The sequence below is a fragment of the Malaclemys terrapin genome, chromosome 3 (genome assembly GCF_027887155.1).
Source record: "Malaclemys terrapin pileata isolate rMalTer1 chromosome 3, rMalTer1.hap1, whole genome shotgun sequence".
Taxonomy (NCBI): domain Eukaryota; kingdom Metazoa; phylum Chordata; order Testudines; family Emydidae; genus Malaclemys; species Malaclemys terrapin.
In genome coordinates this window covers 24,427,254-24,449,881 of record NC_071507.1, presented here as the reverse complement: position 1 = coordinate 24,449,881, position 22,628 = coordinate 24,427,254, and the positions used below count along the sequence as shown (strand labels likewise).

The following is a 22,628-nucleotide window of genomic DNA, read 5'->3' as shown; positions in this document are numbered from 1 at the left end:
GCTGGTGGCTGGGCCGAATTAAAAAAGGACTCCACATTCCCAGGCAATGAGATGAAAAGCAGGAATCCTTTCAGATCTTTCTGCAAGCTGAGTCAGTCCCAAGTTACCAATTGATTTGACCAGTCATGGTCACCTACATCCCTTCATCACTATGGACAGGCAGGCCAAGAGTAGGCAATTGCCTCCCGTTCATTCTTTAACAACAAAATCCCCTGCCTGGAAGCAAGGAGTTAGTTGCCTTTATGTTCATCTACAATCATTTCCTAGCACCCTGGTTCTCAATAGCCTTCTGCCTCTGCCTACTCGAAGCCATCCTGCTCTTCTCGCCCAAGAACTCACCGTTCTGCCTTTGCTCCCACCAGGTGATAATGTGGCTGCACTGGACCGCACAGACGCCAGCGGTTGTGGCTGCCACGCTGGGCCTGGCCTTCATCATCTCCAGCAAGAATCGGAGCGAGCTCCCACACTTGGTTTCCTGGCATAGCCTGCTGGGAGTCCTGACTCTGGCTGCCACCTGCGGGCAGGCTCTATGCGGACTTAGCCTGCGCTTCCCCCAGCTGCTGAGGATCTCCTTTGTGGCACGGCTGAGGCTGTACCATGTCACATGTGGCCTGGTTGTGTGTCTGCTGGCCACCTTCACCGTAGTCCTCGGAATTTGCTCTGAGTGGTTCCAGGCACAGATCAAAGGGGTAGCTTGGTATTTCTGCCTGGCACTGGCCTTCTACCCTGCCCTGGTGATCATGAACCAGACCACGGGCGTTCACCTACCAAAGAAAAGGGTGCGTGTCTGAACTCCGGCATCCCCTTCTCCTTGTGCCTCTTCCCACCCCAGGTCTGAGCTCCCACCTGCCCATCCCCCTCTCTTCTCCTCCCTACCGTCGTCCCCCCATCCCCCAGGTCTGAATTCCGGCCTGCCCATCCCCCTCTCTCCCATCCCACCCCCCCGGGTCTGAGCTACTGCCTGCCCTTCTGCCTTCGTTCCACAATGCACGGGTGCATTGTGGCTAGTCCCTTCACTCCCTGTACTAATGAGCATTTCCCCTTGTGTTTTTAGCAGAGCTGCTCTGTGGGCGTAGGTCCTGAGCTGGCGGATCACAGCTAAGATAGACACTTAATGTATTTTTGTTTAGGTTTTGGACCCAGGGCTCGATTTCAAGCTCCTGGCTCACACTGGAGTCCCTGCCCCTTAGCACTGCAGCTCAGCTGGTCCTGCCCCTGGATGAGTTCCTTTGCTTTTGAGTGCAAAGCCCTGGACCATCTTTGCAGGCAGAACTCCACTGGCCATCTCTGCTTGTCGTTCAACCCCTGGGGCTGCTGGGATTGTAAATGAGGCAGACGAGCACCTGGGTGCAATAGGTCCCAGGTTCTCTTCAAACTGGATTAATTGTTGTTCCTAATGTTACTCTGGGCTTCCCGTTGCCCTCTCCCCCTGTGATGCCCCCCAGCCCCGTCCCATGCAGGCCCTCACAGAGCCCCAGGCTTTTCCTAGGCAGGAGGGTTGGATTTTGTGGTAGTTGGCCCCCCCGCCCCCAGGGCCCAGCAGGCTGAGGGAGTAGTTGGAAGGATATGGGGCCTTTTGCCTGGATTCTCGCCAATGTGGGGTGTGAAATGGGCCTGTGTGAAATGAGTTGGTGGTCTAGCTATGCCTGAGGCATGCGGGTAAGCACCTAGATCCTATGGTGAGGATAGCACCATAGACAGGTGGCATTGGGTGTGGAAACTTGCACTATTGCTGCCCAGGCTGTACCCATCCAGTGGGTAAGCAAAGGTCTTGGCTCTGCATGGTCTCCTTGACAAACACTGAGTTAACTTTAGCCAAGAATGGGGTGGGGGATCCTGGGGAGGTGGTTGCTTGGCACCCTCCACGTCCTGTGAAGCCCCCTCAGAGAAGTGGCTGTTTCAAAGGCCAGTTGCAGCACTTGACTTCTGCTCTTGATTGTCCCCTGCTGCAGTGGCAGGTCTGTATCTGCGTGTCGCTTTGGGGCAGAGGCCATGGGTTAGCTCAGTGGGTTATAATGGGAAAGAACCAAGTTTGCAGTGTCCCTGGGGTTTTCGTGGGCTGGGGATGGCTTTGCAGGTGTAGCCCAGGGGTAGGTTTACTAGCTGTGGGGGCTTCGTAACTCGCAATGACTTGGGCTTTGGACCTGGGCTCCACTGAAAATTTAGGTCAGCATAGCTCCAGAGCTTGTGAGCGCCATGGCTGTGCTGACCGCACCCCTGGTGTTGACACAGCTGGGGTGACAGAAGCAGTTTTTCATCAGGCTAGCTACCATCACTCGGGTAGGTGGTGTTCCTATGGCAATGGAAAAGCCCCTTCCATCTGTAGGCTGCATTGACACTGCGGGTGTGTGCTGGCATTGCTGCGGCGATAGAGCTGTGTTACTATAGTCCCCATAGTGTAGACGTAGCCTTAGTCAGCAGCAAAGCTCCTAGGGCCATGTTTGGGGTGGGAGCTGATTGACTCACACTGTTCCCATTTTTAACCATTTCAACGGCAGGACTTGCGGCGGGCGTCTGTCTCCAGTATCTCAGGGAAGGTGCCCCACTGGCTTGCATTGCATTTTCCTTTTGGGGGTGCTGCCAGTTCACCCTCTTCCTTTTCCTCCACTGCTGTCTCACCGGCATCCACGGAACCTGCACAGCTCTGGGGAGAGGCCCCGGTTTGGAGGGAGTGCTTGGTTAAATCACACATTTAACCCCTTCTTTCCTGAATAGTTGTTGGGGTGGGGCAGTTGTGGAGGGGGTGAAGGACCAGAGCAGAGAACAGGAGCCTGAGGTGCTAACTAGCTGGCACTGCACCAACAGAATGTCCAATGTCAAGCCCCTCTCACCTCCCCGTATGCGCCACCAGTGGAGTTTTCACCTGGGACCCTCAGCACCACAGCCCTGGCTAAAGAGTAGCTCTGCTAGGCTGCTATCCTTCCTGAGGATCAGCTACTATGCTAGTGTGGGGACACATGCAGTGAGCAGACTATCACTGCATGGGTGGGGGTGGCAGCAGGGGCAAGGCAGATGTGCTAGCGGGGTGGAGACCCATGGAAGGGCTGTGATACCCTTGATGGCTCTTGCTGTGAGCATGCTGCTGAAACCCTTGTGCCATCTTTTGCTCAGTCCCACTCGACTGGAAAATGAAAGAGTGTGCAGATTCTTTTGTGCACTCAGGGTTTGGTTGCCAGCTATCCTTTCCCTCCCCAAGGACTCACTCCTCTTTCTGAAACTCCACCTGCAGTGTCACTCTGGATTAACCCTGCAAAGCTGGCAGGAGCAATCCTTGCACTTCCCAAGCTCAGGACATTCCTCCTTTTAGCTGCTTTCTGAGTGGCTCTGGCTTGTTTAACCCAACTGACTCCCCTCTCTCTGTTGTGTTATGGGTCCAAAAAGCCGGGCCAAGTCCCTGCCCTGTGGGCTAAAGGCATTGGCTTTGGCTGCCGCTTGGCGGTGGGAATGTCTTCCATCTCAGGGAACTAATGAAGTGCAATTCAACATTGAGGCCTCATCTGGAGTACTGTGTCCAGTTTTGGGCCCCATGCTACAAGAAGGATGTGAAAAAATTGGAAAGAGTCCAGCGGAGGGCAACAAAAATGATTAGGGGGCTGGAACACATGACTTATAAGGAGAGGCTGAGGGAACTGGGGTTATTTAGTCTGCAGAAGAGAAGAATGAGGGGGAATTTGATAGCTGCTTTCAACTACCTGAAAGGGGGTTCCAAAGAGGATGGATCTAGATTGTTCTCAGTAGTACCAGATGACAGAACAAGGAATAAGGGTCTCAAGTTGCAGTGGGGGAGGTTTAGGTTGGATATTAGGAAAAACTTTTTCACTAGGAGGGTGGTGAAGCACTGGAATGGGTTACCTAGGGAAGTGGTGGAATCTCCTTCCTTAGATGTTTTAACGTCAGGCTTGACAACGCCCTGGCTGGGATGATTTAGTTGGGGTTGGTCCTGCTTTGAGCAGAGGGTTGGACTAGATGACCTCCTGAGGTCCCTTCCAGCCCTGATATTCTATGATTTAAAGAAGTGCCCAAATACTAATGAATGATTTACCATTTCTCTGGAATAGAACATTTAATCTCCACTAGAAGAGATAATTCTCATAGAACAGGTGTGGCCAAATTGCAGTTCACGAGCTGCATGTGGCACTTTTAAAATGCAGCTTTCAGAGCTTGGGGCTTCTGCCCTGCAGGAGATGCAGGGGCTCAGGGCTTCAACCCCACTGGGTGAACCAGGGCTCGGGGCTTCAACCCCCAGGAGGAGCCATGCTGGTGGTCAGGACCGCAGGGACGAGCTGGTGCACAGGGCTGCAGCCTAGTGGGAGGAACTGGTGCTTGGGGTTCCATCCCTGCAGGATGTGTCCGGGCTCAGGGCTTCAGCTGCACATGCATATTATAACAGGAAATTACATTATGTAGTGCTGTGAGGACCTCATGTGCTTGGGATCTCCCTGCATTATGCACAATACAGGCTGTGTTTACTATTCATAAGTTGGAATTCCATAGTTTTTTATTTAAGTGTTTACCCTATGTTAATTTTGTGGATGACAACGACATCTTCAAATTGTAAGAAACGCAAGTATGAAGAAGAAAAAATGAAGTTTTAGGCCAGAATGGGAGGAAGCTTTTGCATTCACTGTTAAAGGTGGAAACCCCTGTGTCTTATTTGCAATGCATCACTCTCACTACAAAGTGAGCAACTTGAAACGGCACCATGAAACAAATCACAATAACTTTTTGTCTAAATAGCTTCCTGAATCAGAATTAAGGAAAAACAAGCTAACCGCATTAAAATTACACCTAAACAGTCAACAATCACTACTTTCGGCATTCAGTAAGGAAGCTGATACAATGACAGAAGCTAGTTTTGTTATGTCATGGAATGTCGCTTGTGCTAAACATCCATATTGCGATGGAGGATTTGTTAAAAAAAATATTGCAGAAGTGGATGCAATTTTAGAGCCAAGTAACACAAAACTTCAACGACTAATAAAGCACATTCCAATTTTGTGCCACACTGTGGAGAGGTGGATTTCCCAGATCAGTGCTGATGTTACAAGCAAGATGCAAAATGATCTGAAGAATTCTCTAGCATTCAGCCTAGCTGTCGATGAATCTAGAGATATACAAGATAAACCACAACTAGCTGTATTTTTTCGCTATGTTTCCATGGATGTAATTGTGAAAGAAGGGATGTTGGAGTTACTGGTGTGAAAAGAAACAACTCGCCGTGTTGACATAACGAATGAACTTGACAAAGCATTGACAGATGCAGATGTACCGCTGGATAAACTTGTCAGTGTTGCAATGGATGGAGCACCTGCAATGGTGGGAAAAAACGTAGGCCTTATTTGACTCTTGAAAAGTGATCCCACGTTTCCAGAGTTTCTCCCTGTTCATTGCATCATCCATCGTGAACACCTCACAGGCAGTTACAAAAATTGTCCTATAAATTGTCAATTTCATCCGCTCAAATGGGAAGACTCATTGACAGTTCAAAAATTTCATTGAAGATCTAGATCTTGAAGACAAACCTAACCACATCTCTTTCTACTGTATTGTGAGTTGGCTATCAACCAGCAATGTCTTAATTGGCTTTGTGGAACTGTTGAAGCCTATCAATGTTTTCCTTGAAGAAAAGGAGAAGTCCTAGCCACAACTGAAATGGATCTGATGTTTTTCACTGATATTATGCAGCATCTGCAAACTCTCAACTTGGCACTCCAAAAGAAGGATAAGATTACTTCTGTCCTTAGACAGACAGTCTTCAGCATCCAGAACAAGTTAAAGCTTCTGCAAAGAGACAGTGTCAAGAATAGGGTAAACATTCCCTGAAATTGAAGTAGAAGATCACAAACTCAAGGAATACAGAGGTAAATTACAACGTCTGCTTGATGACTTTCAGGCTAGGTTTGAAAACTTGCAGAAGCTGAGATCCTGCTTTGCCTTTCTTGTAAACCCATTCATGGTTGATGTGATCAATGACAGCTGTCCAATTCCCAAAACCATGGGTACAGAAACATCTACTGTAGAAATGGAACTATTGGACCTAAAGATGATGCATAAATCATAGTCTACAATTGAGTTCTGGAAGTAAGTGCCAGGAATGAAGTATCCTCAACTCAAGAAGACTAGTATGTGACTCATTTCAATTTTCTGCACAACATACTGCTGTGAATCACTCTAGTCCGTGATGAAGTTCATAAAATAGAAACATTGTGCAGTCCTTACAAATCAACATTTCCTCTGTACCGCCTTGACAACATATCAATAAGATTTTCTAAGATTTACAACCAGGATGGAGACCCACAAAGCCTCTAGCACTAGCAGTAATTAGCTGTGATACAAGAAGTAGGATGTTACTGTTTTAAAAAACGCATGTGTAAAGGTTGTGTGTGTCTTGCAGCTCTCGAACTTCTGAAGAGTATCATATGTGGCTCAAAGGGTCAGTAAGTTTGGCCACCCTTGTCAGGTTCTTATTCAATGCAGTAGCCTTGATATTTTGGCTCTGGTGAAGATGTTGAAGTAAATGATTACATAATTTATTTAGAAGTCTTCAGACAACTAGGACAATGTGAGAAAAAAAGTACATCACTGGAAATCTGACACTAAATGGAATGAAAAAAAGGGGACTGTATGAAAAGAGGGACAGGTGCAATCATTACTAGACTCATTACTACAGATGATTAAAAAAGAGACTAATGATTCTTCCTTAGTCTTTTATGTCAATTGCAATATAATTCATTTCCTAAATTTGTCACTTGTGGCTAGAGCAATGGAAGGGTCCTGAGAAAAAGACTCAACCAGAGAGATTAAAAGAGAGAAATACCTGTAACTTGTCTAAGAGGAAGTGGGGAAGGTGATTTAATTCATGTTGAGGTCTGCTCAATGGACTATGTTAAATAAGGTAGCTGGTTTGCAGGACCTCGATCCTTATCCCAGTGCATTAGGTAAAGATTTTCAAAAGTGACTAGTGATTTGGGGTGCTTTGGTTTTCAGATGTCCATATAGAGACACCTTAAAAGGCCTGATTTCCAGAAAGCAGTAATCCAAAAATCAAGCTCCTTTAAGATGTCTGTAGCTGAGCATCCAAAAAGCAAGGCTTTCAAACTCACTAATCGCTTTGGAAAATCTTGACCAGAGCCCCCGCATCATAAAACCAGCATCGTGTTCTCAGCAGAGAGGCCAACTAATGAATGGGTGAAGAAGCTAAACAATTCTCTCGGTTCTGGAAATGGCCCAGCAGATTAAGATGAGGCTCACAGGGAGGATGGAGTGAAGATGTTTGAACTCTGCTGGACCTCATTAGAGCAGGGCTGTCAATCTGTCCCCTTTCATTGGCACTAACCTTCACAATAATAGAAGCAAATATACTCTAAAGAGACTCTAAATTAGCAGAAAAACAACCAAACAAATAACCTCCCCCCACAAACAACCAGAACAGGTAGTTTGTAGAATTGCTGCATATGCATGATGAAGATTAACAGAGCACCACAGAGCACACCCAAAGCAGCCTTGAAAAGCCAAGGAAAAGTGCACCAGAAAATGTTACCATGGGAACAGTTCCTGTACTCTAGCTAAGAAAATGGACCAATAATATAAATGGTAACAGGTCTCATTCACTGCAACCAAACTACAAACAACTGAAAACTAAAAAACAATCCAGATAGAAAGGAGAAGCAAATCAGCTAAACTGTTAAATTAATCTGGAATTAGAGTCCCCTTCCATGTCTACATACATCTCTCCACCCTCAAAAAATGCTTAGAAAAAAATAATTTTCATTTCAGCATATACAGCCAATACAAACCCCACATACTGTATTAATCCAGCCAGCCTGTTTTTCGGATTCTCTGCAGGAAACTTTGAACTCAGATCAACTGTATTCAGGAGGGAGTCTTAATAATTGCTCCATCTAGCTGAGTCTAAACAAACTAGGACAAGGACACAATTAACATTTTATTTGACATTATCTGCAAAATAGCAATATTGGGTGGACTTTACAGTCACACGTACTGCATTTCTTGGAAAAAAATGTTTGTAGTTGTAATACTGTAAATTAATTAGATCCTTAGGCCATGGTTCAGGAAGGGCAATTAAGCAGATGTTAACTTTAAGCATATGCTTAAGCGCTGTCCTGAATAGGGATTTTTTTCTTGAATGAGACCTTATAAATTGTGAAACAAATTTTAAAACAGTATTTTATTATTACATTTTGAAGAGGCTAGTCTCATCGTGCATTAATATTTAACTAAAATGCTCTCTTCTCTCACATCATTTTCAGATTTTGATATTCTCCTGTTTTTACAATCTGGTTTGTGTGGGGATTTTACTCTGTGCAATTTCCCTTAGTTTTTAATTACAGATGCTAGAATTTTCTACTCTGACATTTTGGACATTGGCTGTGTGAAATGTGGTTCTATTGTTTCTTTCTCTAATTGTTGTACCAAATATACAAGGGGGAACCCTTTCCCCCCTCATTGGATTCAACCATACAACTGATCTGCACTCTGAATACTTCAGAGGGAATTAGAGGAAAGAGCTGTATGTAGGTTCAGAACAAAGTACAGAGGAAGGATTTTCCCTGCAGACAGGGAGGAAATAATATTTCCATTTTCACAGATGGGGAAACGGAGACGCAAAGTGGCAAAGGCCAACATTTTTCCTATCTGCCTAACTTCAGGCATCTAATTACATATTTAACAACCTAAGTGACATGATTTTCAAAAGTGCTGAGCACCTACCATTCCCATTGGGCCTGATGCCACAATGTGATGAGAAGTTGAGGATGCTCCGCCCCTTACAGGAAGCCCTTGGAATATTGCAGAATAAGGTCCAATGACTTCAGCTTTAGGCAGCCAAGCATAAATTCTTCACAGGGAGATGTTTTTGTTTTGCTATGTTACCTGTGGGTCAGTAAGTTACATACAGAGCTGGTAGTGACGCCTACAATTAAGGTTACCCAACACTTATCATTATGAGAGCTATGCTGGGTGTCTGCCTCAGACGGAAATTTTTTTGAAGTCCTCAGCCAAAATGGTTCAGCTGTTTCAGAGGACGAGGTTAGGGGAAAAAAGACACTGTTGCCCAAGTTAAAAAATTCTGATACCTGGTTAACTCAGATGCTCCTAGCACTTCCATGCTTTTGGAGCAGGTGCTTGAAATTTGGGGTTACCCTGCTGTGACGTTATTGACATAAACTGTGACCGTATAGATCATTGTTGCAACCACTGTTATATATTTGCAGCAAATCATGTACAAAAGAGGCCATGTAAGGTATTTATGGAGAGGTTGTAATTTGCTGGTTATGATTATGCTATCTGTATGTGTGTATCATTTTTGTATCTGAAGTTATGAATATTGGCTATGTACTTGTATCTCAATGTGCTTGATTCTAAGTAGCATCAGTGAAGCATTTGGTCAGCTTCTTGAGAAAGGACTATACTGAGTAACTGCCCAATCAAGAAACACTTACCTGACAATGGACCTTGGGAGACTCCAATCTTCAGGGACGTTCAAGGTAGCATGTGAGCAATGGCTGCCGCCTGCAAACTGAGTCATGCATGGACATGTGACTCCATCTTGCTGCTGTGATTTTCCACAGTAAAAACAAAGGGGTTTCCTTCCACATGGCAGAGGATATAAAAGGCCCTGGAAACCCTCCATTTTGTCTTCAATCCTGCTTCTTACCTCTAGAGGAACCTTGCTACAAACTGAAGCTCTGAACAAAGGACTGATTGACCTGTCCAAGCTGTGGATGTACTCCAGAGACTTGATTTGAACCTGCAGTTTATTCCATCACTGCTACAAGCTTTAACCAAGAACTTTGCCATTACTGTATGTAATTGATTCCATTTAACCCATTTAAGCTTTCATCTATATTTCTTTCTTTTTATGACTAAACCTTTAGAGTTTAGATTCTAAAGAATTGGCAACAGCGTGATTTGTGGGTAAACTCTGATTTGTATATTGACCTGGGTCTGGGGCTTGGTCCTTTGGGATTGGGAGAACCTTTTTTCTTTTACTGGGGTATTGGTTTTCATAACCATTCATACCTATAAGAAGTAGCTACTGCTGGTGATACTGGGAAACTGGAGTGTCTAAGGGAATTGCTTGTATGACTTCTGGTTAGCCAGTGAGGTGAGACCGAGCTCCACTCTGTTTGGCTGGTTTGGTGTGCCTTAGAAGTGGAGGAAACCCAGCCTTGGGCTGTGACTGCCCTGCTCTAAGCAATTTGTCCTGAATTGATACTCTCAGTAGGGTCCCCGCAAGAGGCCGCTTCATTACACCTGCTATCAGGGCCATGCCTTTTGTCATCCCCATGAAAGTCTGCCCAAATTTGTCCAACTTAGAAGCCTCTGAAAAAATCTCAGTTCTTACATGCTCAGTAGAGACTTGTTAGAGTTCGGCAGCTAAATGCGCCAAAGGTTTTGGCTGCTCTGAGCATGCTCCTTCATGGGGCTGCAGTGTTGAGGAGGATTTTCCATGCAATTGTTCTTCTTGGTGGCTCAGGGCTGCTGTGGCACCAAGCACAGGAAATGAGAGCAGGAAGTCTGTCTGTTTCTCCTGTGCTCTCAATGCTCCCTGTACTGGTGGCCAGGCAATGAAAATGACCAGCCTTATTGGAATTCAGATGGGGAGACAGAAACTAAACGGAGAATAGAGCTAGAGGGAGAGAAGGATTTGAGGAGTGGGTTGGGGAGTGGTCAGCAGAAAGGGAGGGGAAATGAGTCAAAGGAGGGATAGGAGCAGAGAAGGATGGGGACAGCAGGCAGGTAGGGTGAAACCGGAGAGCAGTTCTAGGTGGATCTGATTTTTGTTGATGCCAGACTGTGAAGTGCTTAAGTTCTAGAAAGGAAAGACTTTTCAGTGATACCTAGTTATGAGTTAGGAAAGGTTGCAAAATCAGACACCAGGGCCCTGGAGAGGACCAGAAGTCTGTTGGATTGGGAATTATCTCCTGTTGTGGAATGTGTCATTCAAGTACTTCCTTACAGAGTATAGATGAACTTGAAGATCTTCTCCCCTACTGAGTAGAGGCCAACAAATTAATTTTTATGAGGGGGGTGACAAGACTTGTGATTTTGGGAATGGGTGATGGAGAGCCTAATGCTTCCATTCCATATGGCTGGGGGATGTTGAGTATCCTTCCGTAGGATGCTATTTCTGAACAGATTTGCCTGCCGATGAGGACAGCATTATGATGTTGTTTTCAGGATTATCTGGTGTCAGAGTTGGTGTTTGTACAGCCCTGTAACAAAAAGGCAGTACCTATGAGCTGATTTAGTGTGGAGTGGTGAGGGGGAGGAGTTGATGCTCATATGCCATTACTCAGAAGTTTTTTTTTTTTTTCTCCAAGCTTTGACTATACTCACTATGGCTCGGGTGTGGAAGTTCTGTAACATCACTGCAAACTATCTGTGTAAATATCACTCCTCTCTGAGGTTTTCTGATTGGAGCTGGCACCAGAAAGAAAGATAAGTCTTCCAGGAAATGGAAAGAAGTGGTCTCTTCAAGGAAACTAGAAGTTACAAATGGCATAAGGACTTTAAATCTCAAGCCACCTAAGTTGGTTTCTGTCTCACTGAATCACAATCCCGTCTTCTATTACATGCTGTCTCACAGCATCTCTGTCATTTAAGGCCCTCCAGAAATGTTAGATCAATGGTCCACATAACTTCACCTCTCTGTGTCAGGGGAAAAATGCTTTTCCAGCAGCACTGCTTGCAGCATTTAAGAACACAAAAGCTAGTAAGGTCAGAAGGAGAACATTCATTAGAGATGCCTTCATAGCTGAATACATAAAAAGAACCCATCATGCTCACTGAGCTTGTTTATGACAATTCTGAGATATGTGTTAGGGCCACTACAAAATTCATGCACAGTTAAGAGAAACAGTGAACCATGCCATATCCAGAGCCTGGAAGTTAGCAGCAGCTTACCACACAATATACAGAATTGTACCAAAAAACTCAGTGGGGGCTGCAAGGATTCACACCAGCTCTGGATCTGACCTTTGGTACCAGAGTTCTTTATTACACAACAGTTTCCACAAACAAAGGAATTATAGAGCTGAATTGTATCATGTCATGGGGTAGGTACCCTCTGGAGAGGAATTGGGCCAGAAACTCTCTGAAGTGAACATCATAGAATTTCCTGGAAAGTCTTCCCTCAAGTGGCAGGGACATAGGCGCTACAGTGAAGGCAGGACACTTGCAGTGTGTAAAAGGGGGGCTGTGGATGCAGAGACCAAGTTATGATAGCTTTGAGCATGAGCAACTTATGCATGAATATTTATAAATTGAGGAAGGATCAACAGTGTGATGCCAACAACAACCAACTGAGCTGTTGGAGTTTGACTTCATCATACTGCTTTACCTGGCTGCAGGAGAAAACAGCCATAGGCACCAAGCAAGGAAAGTAATAAGTTTTAATGGTAGATAATAATTCAGGTGCCATAATAGATTCATTTAGGGTCTTTCCATTTATGGTTTGTACTTTTGTTCTCTATCTCTGAACCTGGTCTCACTTCAAATATAAAACAGCTTCTATTAAAAAAAATGGACCATATCCTGTTGGGGTTGAAGGGGGTTGCTAAGTGGGCAAATTAGAGCAAGATTTGGTTTTTGTGTTTATAGGCTTTCATTTCTTATCCAAGAATAAAATGAAACTACAAAGGGTGGGGAGGGGAGATGCATGTTTGGAGAAGCTTGCCCAGGCTTGAGCACACCATAAACTCATTTACCTATGTTACAATCCATGTGGGGTGACATTTCTCCATGTCCACTGAGGCTGCAGAAAGAACACCAATGCCTCTACTGTGCCTAGAATGGGTGTGATGCCCTTGTGTGGAATTCTGAATTCTTTGCCGATGGCAGAGGTGGACTCCATGCAGGCTCTCCAGAAAGTGAGGTGGGTTAGAGTAAGGTCAGAGAGGTGGGAGTGTGAGACCACTGGGAATTTGGTTATGTGGATACAAATCTCTGTGTAGGGGATCCACAAGGATTCCATACACTCCTCCAAATGAGGAACTGGAATAGCAGCCCCAGAGGGGCTGTAGAACTACCCAACACCATGCCTGGGCAGGTAGGCATATGAAAGATCCTATTTGCATGCCAAACAGGGCCTATTTACTTGGCTTTTGTGTTGGGGGAAGAAGGGAATTTCCATTCATATTGTCCCTAACAACATGTCCCAAGATAGCACTATTACTTCTTCACTTTTCTGAGCAGTATATTCACTCAAAAATGTTTAAAAATAATTCTAAAAATGTAATCAAAAGCTAACAAATCTTGCCTATTCATATCAATACTGCTAATTTGTATGGTAACATTCAGTGGAGCCTGCTATGAACTGATTCAAGTTTAACATATGCACCTTCTGAACCTTCTAGTACTTGCAGCTAAATAGGATACTTTACACCTGGAATCCTTAATCCCCATTTAAAAGGACTCCAATTCTTTTGAATTTAGCTACAGTACTGTAAATAAAATATGTGTACAGGTTTAAGAAACCAAAACAATAAAATATTTTACTGCCCAGAAATGACTTATTACTGTAAATTAGGTTTATCACAAAAATGCATGTGCTACTTAATTGTCCTACTAAAAGATTTAAATGAAAAACCTTAAAAATAAGGATGAATAATTAATCTTGGTCTCTGCAGATCTCATTAATAAATTTAGGGGAAAGTAAGGGATATAAAGTGCTGTGTCTTTCATCCAGTTTCGCTATGGAGGAGAAAAGATATATAATTAGTGCATTACAGTTAATTTGCATGGAGGGAAATATCAGATTAGTAAATCTCAGTGTGTCAAAGAAAATTAGAAATTATTTAGGTCCTGATCCAAAGGCAATAGGAGTTTTTCCATTGGCTTCAGTAGGCTTAGGACCAAGCCCCAAATGAAGACTTCTATAGGCCGATTCTTCACGCTTTACTCACGCAGAGTAGCAGTCCCATGAGTACTCCCACTGAAGTAAATCAGACTGCTTGTGTTAGTGAGTACTGCTCACCATGTGTAAGGGCTGCAGAATCAGGCTCAGAGTAACTTGGGATGGATCCCAGCTGCCCAGTTCAGATTTGCATCTGAACTTCAGGAGTGTTCAGATTTGGAGGTTTTATTCAGGCCCAATTCATCAGATCTTTTCCCCTCACCAATGGGCACTGCAGCAGAAGCACAGAGGATGAAAGCAAATAAACTGAGTAGATGCTGCCAATTTCATGGTTAATTTCTGGACCATAAGCACACTTGTAAATTACATAGTAATTACCTTTCTCCATTGGTGCTCCATTGTCCCTTGCAAAAATGCTCTGTAAACCCTGTACTCAGTAGTGATTGCCCTTTTCTGACCATTGCCGTAGCACTTCTAGCTTTACCTTTTGATCTCAGAGTAGGAAAGCTTTGACACATGGCTTCAGAGCTATTTCTCTAGGTTTGCAATCTGCTGCTGGATTTATTGGTACACTACACTCCATAGCAGCAAGTTCTCCAGAGAACATTTCCCCCCAGTTTAAAAATGTGGGGGTGGCTCATGAGTGCAAGAGACTGGACTTCCACAGGAGCTGGACCTAGATCCTGCAGCTCACTCTCCTAATATAGTATATAAGGGTGGGCAGAGACCTCACCACTTTCAGGACTAAATAAAAAATTAATCTCTTTAATTTAGCTTCACCTCAAGACGTTCTACTCTCTCTCTCCCCCCCCCCCCACACATGACAACACAAAATCCTTCCCTTCTGTGGGACTGTCTCTCTCACACAGACAAATAAACAAAAATACCTATAAATGAAGGAAGGTCTTTCTCCTACATGCTGGAAAGGAAGAGAGATTCTTGTGTCTTTTTAAAACGCTTGGGTGGCATATGGGTGATGACGTCAGGTATATGGTGATGTCTGGTGTATATAGGTAGGTTAGATAGAGGAGTTAAGAAAATTCACGTGACTCAGACAAGTGATTTTTCCAATGTTAAGGAACAAAATGAACTTGTTATTTTCCCCCAAATACTGGCCTTGACTATATACACAAATTATTATACTTACAAGTATGTGTACTGTATTTAACTAGAACTCACACCTTGCCTCTTCAGCAATGCTCACTGGACTTCAGCTAGACTAAAATCAGCTAATCTTTCACACAGGTCATCTGAGATTTGAACTCTGGCAAAGAGGCTTCAGACCATGGTTTTCATGGAAAGCCTTGCACGCGAGCTACTGTTTGAAGCAAGCCCCAAAGCTGCTGAGAAGTGCTTCAAACCACTGATATCCAGAACTCAAACTCCTGAAAGCAATGGAATTGTCAAAGCTATTCGCATGTTGCTGAAATAACTGAGCAGCCCTGGGAATAAAGTAACTCCATCACAATCCTACTCTAACTGTGACTTTCTTGTCATACCAAAGTATCAGAGGAAAAGAGGAGAAAGAGTAGATGGGGTGATATTTTGCTGTGAATTAAAATTAAATGTATGAAGTGAGGCTGAGATTTTCAAAGGAGACTAAGGCAGTTAGGTGCCCAACCCAACTGAATTTCATCCAACTCCTAATTCCCTTAGGCACCTTTGAAAATTAAAATTCTTTCCACTTAAACACTGAAGACAGTTCTTGGTCCTAAAATGATTGGAATGCTATATTTGTCATGGTTATGGGGCTAGCTGCACCTCTGTCCCCTTACTGGTCTCCCCACCTCACGTCTTGGACCTTTAGACCTTGCCTGCTTTGGGATGGGATTTTGCAATTCTCCCCCTTAGACCAGGACTTGGCTACACCATGAGTACCAAGCCAACTTCTTCTTACTGAGCAGGCCTATCTTGATTTGAACACCTGCTTGGGTCTCCCTTTGTGAACCTGGGACCCATGGAACTGCCCAACAGCCTTCTTAAAATGAAGTATATTTATTGAGCAGTTAGAACAAAGCATTTGAGAAGAAAGGATTTGGAAAAGCCAAGCTACATGCATATTTAGTCTCATCTCATTTTATGTTTTGCTACAAGCTAAATTAGATTGGCTTTCTTCTCATATTACAGGCGCTGAACTGAACCAATCCACATTAGAATTTCCTGTGTCCCATCCTGGTCACAACTGCCAGCATGGCTTGCTTTCTTCTCCTCCCCCTCAATTGTCTGTGAGAGTTTGTCAGTCTGTCTCTCTCTGTCTCCAGACACTTTCAAACCATAACAGCTCTATTGAGTTTGCAAAGACAAATCATTGCTGAGTGCAATTGTGAATATTTTTGTGATATGGTCGCTTGTTCACTAGGAACTGGACTGAGACTATCACCTCCTTGTATATAAGCTAGTGAATGGCCATGAGATGGTAATGTCTTTTGGTCAGAATAAATTCTTTGAATGACTTCTTTCCTCTTGTGCTGCACAAGTGCAACCACAATCAACCGCATTTTGGTTTCCTGATGAGAAGCAGTGGAGAGTTGGCCGAAACCACTATACTGATTTTTTTTTTCTTGGGACTGCCCACCACAGGCACAAATGTAGCACTGTGTGGTGTCACACTAATGGAGAGGCCATTCTTTAAACTAGAACAAAGAGCACCAGAAAGACTTACTGCTACCCTCAACATACCAGCAGAAACTCTACCCTTTTTCTTCTTCGCCATCATTAGCACTATAGATTAACTGTCAGGAAGACAAATGCACATGACTGTTGTGGGCTGTCACCAAGTGTGTAACAGCCTGATACAGAAGCTCCACTGCAAACAACTTCTTGTAGCCATTCGTCACAGTTTCAGGGGACCTACAGCTGTATTCCCTCTTAGTATTCCCTCATAGGCACCACTTCAGTCTCCCAGCTGTCACTTTATGTGGGTCGAGATCCACATCTCACTCCCTTCTGACTGGGTTTTAAGGCTGCACAGCTCCCTAGATTACACTGAAATATCCTTAGCAAACCAGTTTGCCTGAAAAGGGCAGTGCTTCCACTTCACTTTCTCTCCAAGGGCTATGATCAGGGTATTGCCCACAGTTATAAGCTACCACACGGCTCCTTCTAAGCAAGCACATTTACTCTAAAGATAAAACATTGCAGAGAAAACATATTGAAAACAATACATGAATCTACATGCATGCTAAAAGCTTCGCAGAAGTCACTTATCAGTCTTATGGGGCTCTAGTAGGTCAAGTGCTTCCAACACTTCCACAAGGATTGAGCCCTCCCCCCCCCCCCGACCCTCTGGACAAAAGGTCCTGTCCATTTGCTGGCTCAGAAACAGGCCCCGAGTCAGTTTAAAATCAGGATATTTATCCAACAGTCATTTATTTGTCACCTGGTCTCTGAAGAACGTAGTCTGAACTAGTATATGGAAGCTTCCCCAGGGGATGGTACCTCTGAGGGGCTGGGAGGAGTATGGGGATGGTACAACTTGGCTGATTGGCTTTAATCACCATGGTGTTTTCAGTTCCTGGATGAGCTGTGGTAGCCCTCCCTCATGGGCTAGAACACAGTCATACATAAACCATTCCTTTACAACAAAGGACCCTAAAGATACTTGATATGGTTGCAATGTCTGTCATACCTCCCCTCTAGAGACATTACATACAATCCAGGCCCATAGTTCATATATAAACTTAATACAATAAGGTCTTTTAAGGACTTTGCAGGAAATTGCCATATCTGTCAAACTGTGTACAACATTTGAAAGTATTTATATCAGTTACACTGTGGGTTGTATATACGCCAGTGAATGGCCATGAGATGGCAATGTCTTCTGATCACAATAAATTCACTGAATGACTGTGTGCAATTGTGAATATTTTTGTGATATGGCAATGTCTTCTGATCACAATAAATTCATTGAATGACTGTGTGCAATTGTGAATATTTTTGTGATATGATCACCTGTTCACTAGGAACTGGACTGAGACTTGTTGTGAAGCCAAAAGTCTGTGTTCAAAAAAAGAATTAGATAAGTTCATGGATGGTAGGTCCAACAATGGCTATTAGCCAAGATGGTCAGGAATACAAGCCCATGCTTTGGGTGTCCCTAGCCTCTGATTACCAGAAGCTGGGAGTAGATGACAGAGTAAGGATCACTCAATGATTGCCTGTTCTGATCATTCCCTCTGAAGCGCCTGGCATTGGCTACTATTGGAAGACAAGATACTGGGCTAGATAGAACCGTTGGTCTGACCCAGTATGGCCATTCTTATGATCTGCCAGGTGGATTGACCACAATGAAAACTTTCTATATAGAATCAGAACAGATACTGAGTGTGTCCGGTAACTACCACACGCTCATTCTGGGTGTTTCTGGACCCTTCTAGCTGAGTTGCCCTACTCTGCAATCCATGTCTCTTCCCCATCGCTTCTCTCCCTTTCTATGAAAAAAGATAAAGTTAGGCAAACAACAGACTTTCTAGTTGGTATCCTATGTACTTGTCAATCGGAATCTGGATTTTAGAGGAGGCAAACAAGTCTGCCTTGACTGTGCAATAAGATTCAATTGTGAACTAATCCTTGATTATCAAAGAATTTTAAGGGTAAAAAGGAAAATCATTTTCTGAACTAAAAATCCAGTGCTGCCTTAGATTCTGTGAACAGCTTCCACTGGTTTTTGAATATGTCAAAAAATAGCATCTAACCATCTCCTGAACTTTTCTCAGAAGAACTTCCAGGTGACCATATACCTGATATTTCTTCTGCCTAATGCCTCTTCATTGTCAGGAAAGAACTAAAAATAGTGAGAGAAGATGGCTTCTCATAACATTCAAACCATGATTTGACCTTTCTAAGACTATTGAAATTACGCCCATAGTGGAAAATACGACGTTATCTTTGATCTTAGTGCAAAATTGGTGTCCAATTCCAGTCTCTTCTTTCCCTCTCTCTTTGAGATACTAATAGGGCAGCAGAAAAAGTTGATGCTTATTTTAGACATATGCTCCTGGGAGAGGGACCATGTGACTGGTTTCATAAAAGCTTATGACTCAGCAGTTATATTGGGGGCTGAAGGGTTAGAGGGTGGAAAAAAACCCAAAGGGCATCAATTCTCAGGTTTGGCTGAACTGTACTTATTTAATGGGGAGAAGCAAATGTGGTTTTACAATAACTTTGAGGCTCCCCAATTCTGGAGCCGGCTACGCATAGGAGCAGTCTTGGAATAAGCCAGAGCACCCTCAGGATTGTTCTTAACTGTGTTACGTTGCCTATAAGGGAACATTCCAGCAATTGGCAATAGTCGGAGCATTGAGATAGTCCAGCCTCACATCTTTTTCTCCAACCATGAAGCAACAGAAGCTGTGATGGGGGCCAGCAAGTGCCCACATTATACTGTCTCTACATCACCTGCAGGTTCCCCCTACGCTGGAGGAATTCTCATGTGTTGAGTTTTTCCAGACTTTATGTGAGGAAAGATCCATTCTTCACTGAGAAACATACCCTAAAAAGGTCTCTCTTAAAATAACTGCCATATATACTTAGAGCTGCTGGGATAAGCACAGTGATTGTAGGGGGCGCAGTGGGAGAGGAATGCTGGTTCCAGCCCACAGAGAGGTGACAGCTGGAGTCCTAAGTCCTAAAGAGGTCCCCTTGAGGAGACCCTGGAGCAGACAAAGGAGCAGTTTGCCCTGGAACTGTGACTGTTACCATTATCAGCCACGTACTGTTCCTACGGTGTGGTTGTTCAATGTTGTCAGATCAGCTGCTAATTCAGACTGTTTCCTTCTGCACTCACTTGTAATCTTCTTCACTAGGTAAAAATGTCAGCAGCACCACATTCCAACTGGAGTTAGAAAAGCACTTAGAAGAGGGGTAGGTTATAAATTTCAAGCAGGTGGGTAGAGCTACAGGGGTCAGATTGCTCCCTTCCGTCTCACAATGTTACTGATGCTATGTATTGGAATGTTCTTCCAGCTGTTCTTACTGTTCCCTGTACAGACTGAAGGCCTGCTCCTCTGAATGCATTTGGATGTTTGGCCAGTAAGCACACTGGAAGTATGGTCAGACCTTAATTTAAATCTCCTATATTTCTGCCCCCCCAGATAGCCCTGCACCTGTTGACTGCAGGGAGAGCAGTATTCCCCCAAGGCAGCACTTTATACAAGCATACCTAGATTAGATTAACAGATTAATTTGTTTGAAGGACAGAAGAGACCTTTATAATACTTAAGTCTGCATTACACAGGACACAGATTACATGCAGAAATTTCTGCTTGTAGCCAACAGCTTGCAGATAACCCAACAATCTATAGAATGGCTGCCTTCTCTTTTCACTTATGATTAAAATTTTGTCAGGGTTATTTTTAATAAAAGTCACAGACAGGTCATGGGCAATAAACAAAAATTCATGGAAGCCTGTGACCTGTCCCTGACTTTTACTAAAAATAATTGTGACTAAATGGGGTGAGCCTGAGCCCTACTGCAGGAGGAAAGGGAGGTGGGGTCCAGCACCCACTGCCACTGTGGCTGGGAGCTCCAGGTCCCTCTGCTGCCTGTGGCGGTTGGGAACTCTGGGTCCTCCCGCCGCCTGCAATGGCTCAGAGCTCTGGGTTCCCCCAGGGCGGCTGGGAGCTGCAGGGGTCTCCAGCAGCTGACAGCTCCAGTCCTGCTGCCCCAGGGCTGAAGTGGAAAATGTTATGGAGGTCACCGAGTCCATGACTTCTGTGACTTCTGTGACATAATCTTAGCCTTACTTATGATTTGGTATTCTGAGTGCAGGGCTTTTGTATCGGGGAATTTTTAAGGATATCAGATTTCAAACACAGATTTTGTCTTTTCTTTAAATGTTTGCAATCATCAGACATGTTTTCATTTAAAATGTCTTCCCCTTCACTGTCCAACTTCCCTTTCATCTTGGTCCTGCACTAAAACCTTACGTCCACATTCCCTTACTCACCTTCTGTAATTTTCCCCTCCTGTTTCCTGCATTCCACACCCTAACTTCCCCTTCCTTTTTGCCCTCCCTCTTGAGTCGATCTTGTGCAATGAGTTGCTTTGAACAGAAATATTTAGGATTAATGGTCATGGGAATGTTTATCTGTCAGCAGAGTCCGAATCATAGACTTATAGGTCTTGAAGGGACCTTGAGAGGACATCTAGTCCAGTCCCCTGCACTCATGGCAGGGCTAAGTATTATCTAGACCATTCCTGACAGGTGTTTGTCTAACCTGCTCTTAAAAATCTCCAATGATGGAGATTCCACAACCTCCTTAGGCAATTTATTCCAGTACTTAACCACTCTGACAGATAGGAAGTTTTTCCTAACGTCCAACCTAAACCTCCCTTATTGCAATTTAAGGCCATTGCTTCTTGTCCTATCCTCAGATGTTAAGAAGGACAATTTTTCTCCCTCCTCCTTGTAACAACCTTTTATATACTTGAAAACTGTTATCATGTCTCCTCTCAGTCTTCTCTTTTCCAGACTAAACAAACCCAAATTTTTCAATCTTCCCTCATAGGTCACGTTTTTAGACCTTTAGTCATTTTTGTTGCTCTTCTTTGAAGAATGAAACCTTCTTCTTCAGAGAAACTCTTGAGGATTTGGTCTCCTTCCAAATGGCTACCATCTCCCATTATTTTTGGTGGGGTTGAGGCCACAGGTTTCCCCGCTTTAAGGTGCCCTCTTTCAAAATGGCCACCTTCCATTATTCCTGATTGAAGTGAAGCAAGCTGCTCTCAAAGAAGGTGGAGGCCTCCCTGCCCCTTATGCTATCAAGAGGAGGAGGCAGTGAGGAGAAGGTGAATAGAAAAGGACATTTTAGCCAAGGACAACCTGTAACCTCTGCCCCATTGATGACAATAGGAAAAACAGCTATTTTGGAAGAAGGCATTTCTTTGTCAGAGAATATTATTCTTCAACCTCTGCTGAAGGAGAAACTTTCAGTTATGAAGAAAACCAAAAAAATGTGCCTATTAATCCTCAAAAGATTTTTTCCATTGTAGTCTATGCACAAGATATCAGGGAGTTTTAATTACATGGGAAGCTTCAATAGTCTGCATTTTTCCATTAAGATCATTCAGGGGAAAAGTCTGACAAGTGGAAAATTTCTTAAAGGACTTATACTAAAATTAATTTTAATAATGTAAAATATTTGCTTACAAATTCATTCAGTACTCAAAGAGTAAATGTAATTTTGGGGACTATAAGTTATAACTTTCCTTCATAATAAAGAGGGTGAACAGCTGTTTTAAGTGCAAAACTCATCTCAGCCTTAAGTGGTGCCATGGAATCCACAATAAGAAGATTTAGGAATACTAGCTTAGACACAGACTCTCTCTCATACATTTGCCCCAACAGTAGCATATTTGCCCTGGATACCTTTGGATCGTTGTTTCTAGTTGAAACCTGAGATCAAGTTGTAAAGAATGAAAAAAGGTTTTTAACTTTTTATTTTGAAGTACTGTAGATAAAATATGCAGCAGATAATGTATGATATCATGGACTATGTAGATGTATATTTCCCTGAAACATGGCACAGAACAAAATGTTCCTAGTGTTTGTATTATGGAGAGTGGTATTAATTTGGTTAAGAATATATTTAGATTAATTATGTAAATATTTTTAGGGAATTGTTTAAATGCAATCACAGTGTGGATGAGAACCTGAACATCTTTGGCAAAGCTTCCATGAACTCAGTGGGTGTATTTCCTTAGTAAAGACTGAGGCCCTTATGCAGGAGGGGACTTAAGTGTGTAAGTA

At 43.7% G+C, this 22,628-nt stretch overlaps 1 protein-coding gene across 1 annotated transcript; it reads left to right on the top strand.

The window, feature by feature from the left end:
- Positions 1 to 242: 242 nt before the first annotated feature.
- LOC128833739 (probable transmembrane reductase CYB561D1) lies at positions 243 to 791 on the top strand. Its single transcript, XM_054021838.1, has one exon. It carries the CDS (start codon positions 243 to 245, stop codon positions 789 to 791), a length of 549 nt encoding a protein of 182 aa, XP_053877813.1.
- The last annotated feature ends 21,837 nt before the right edge of the window (positions 792 to 22,628 follow it).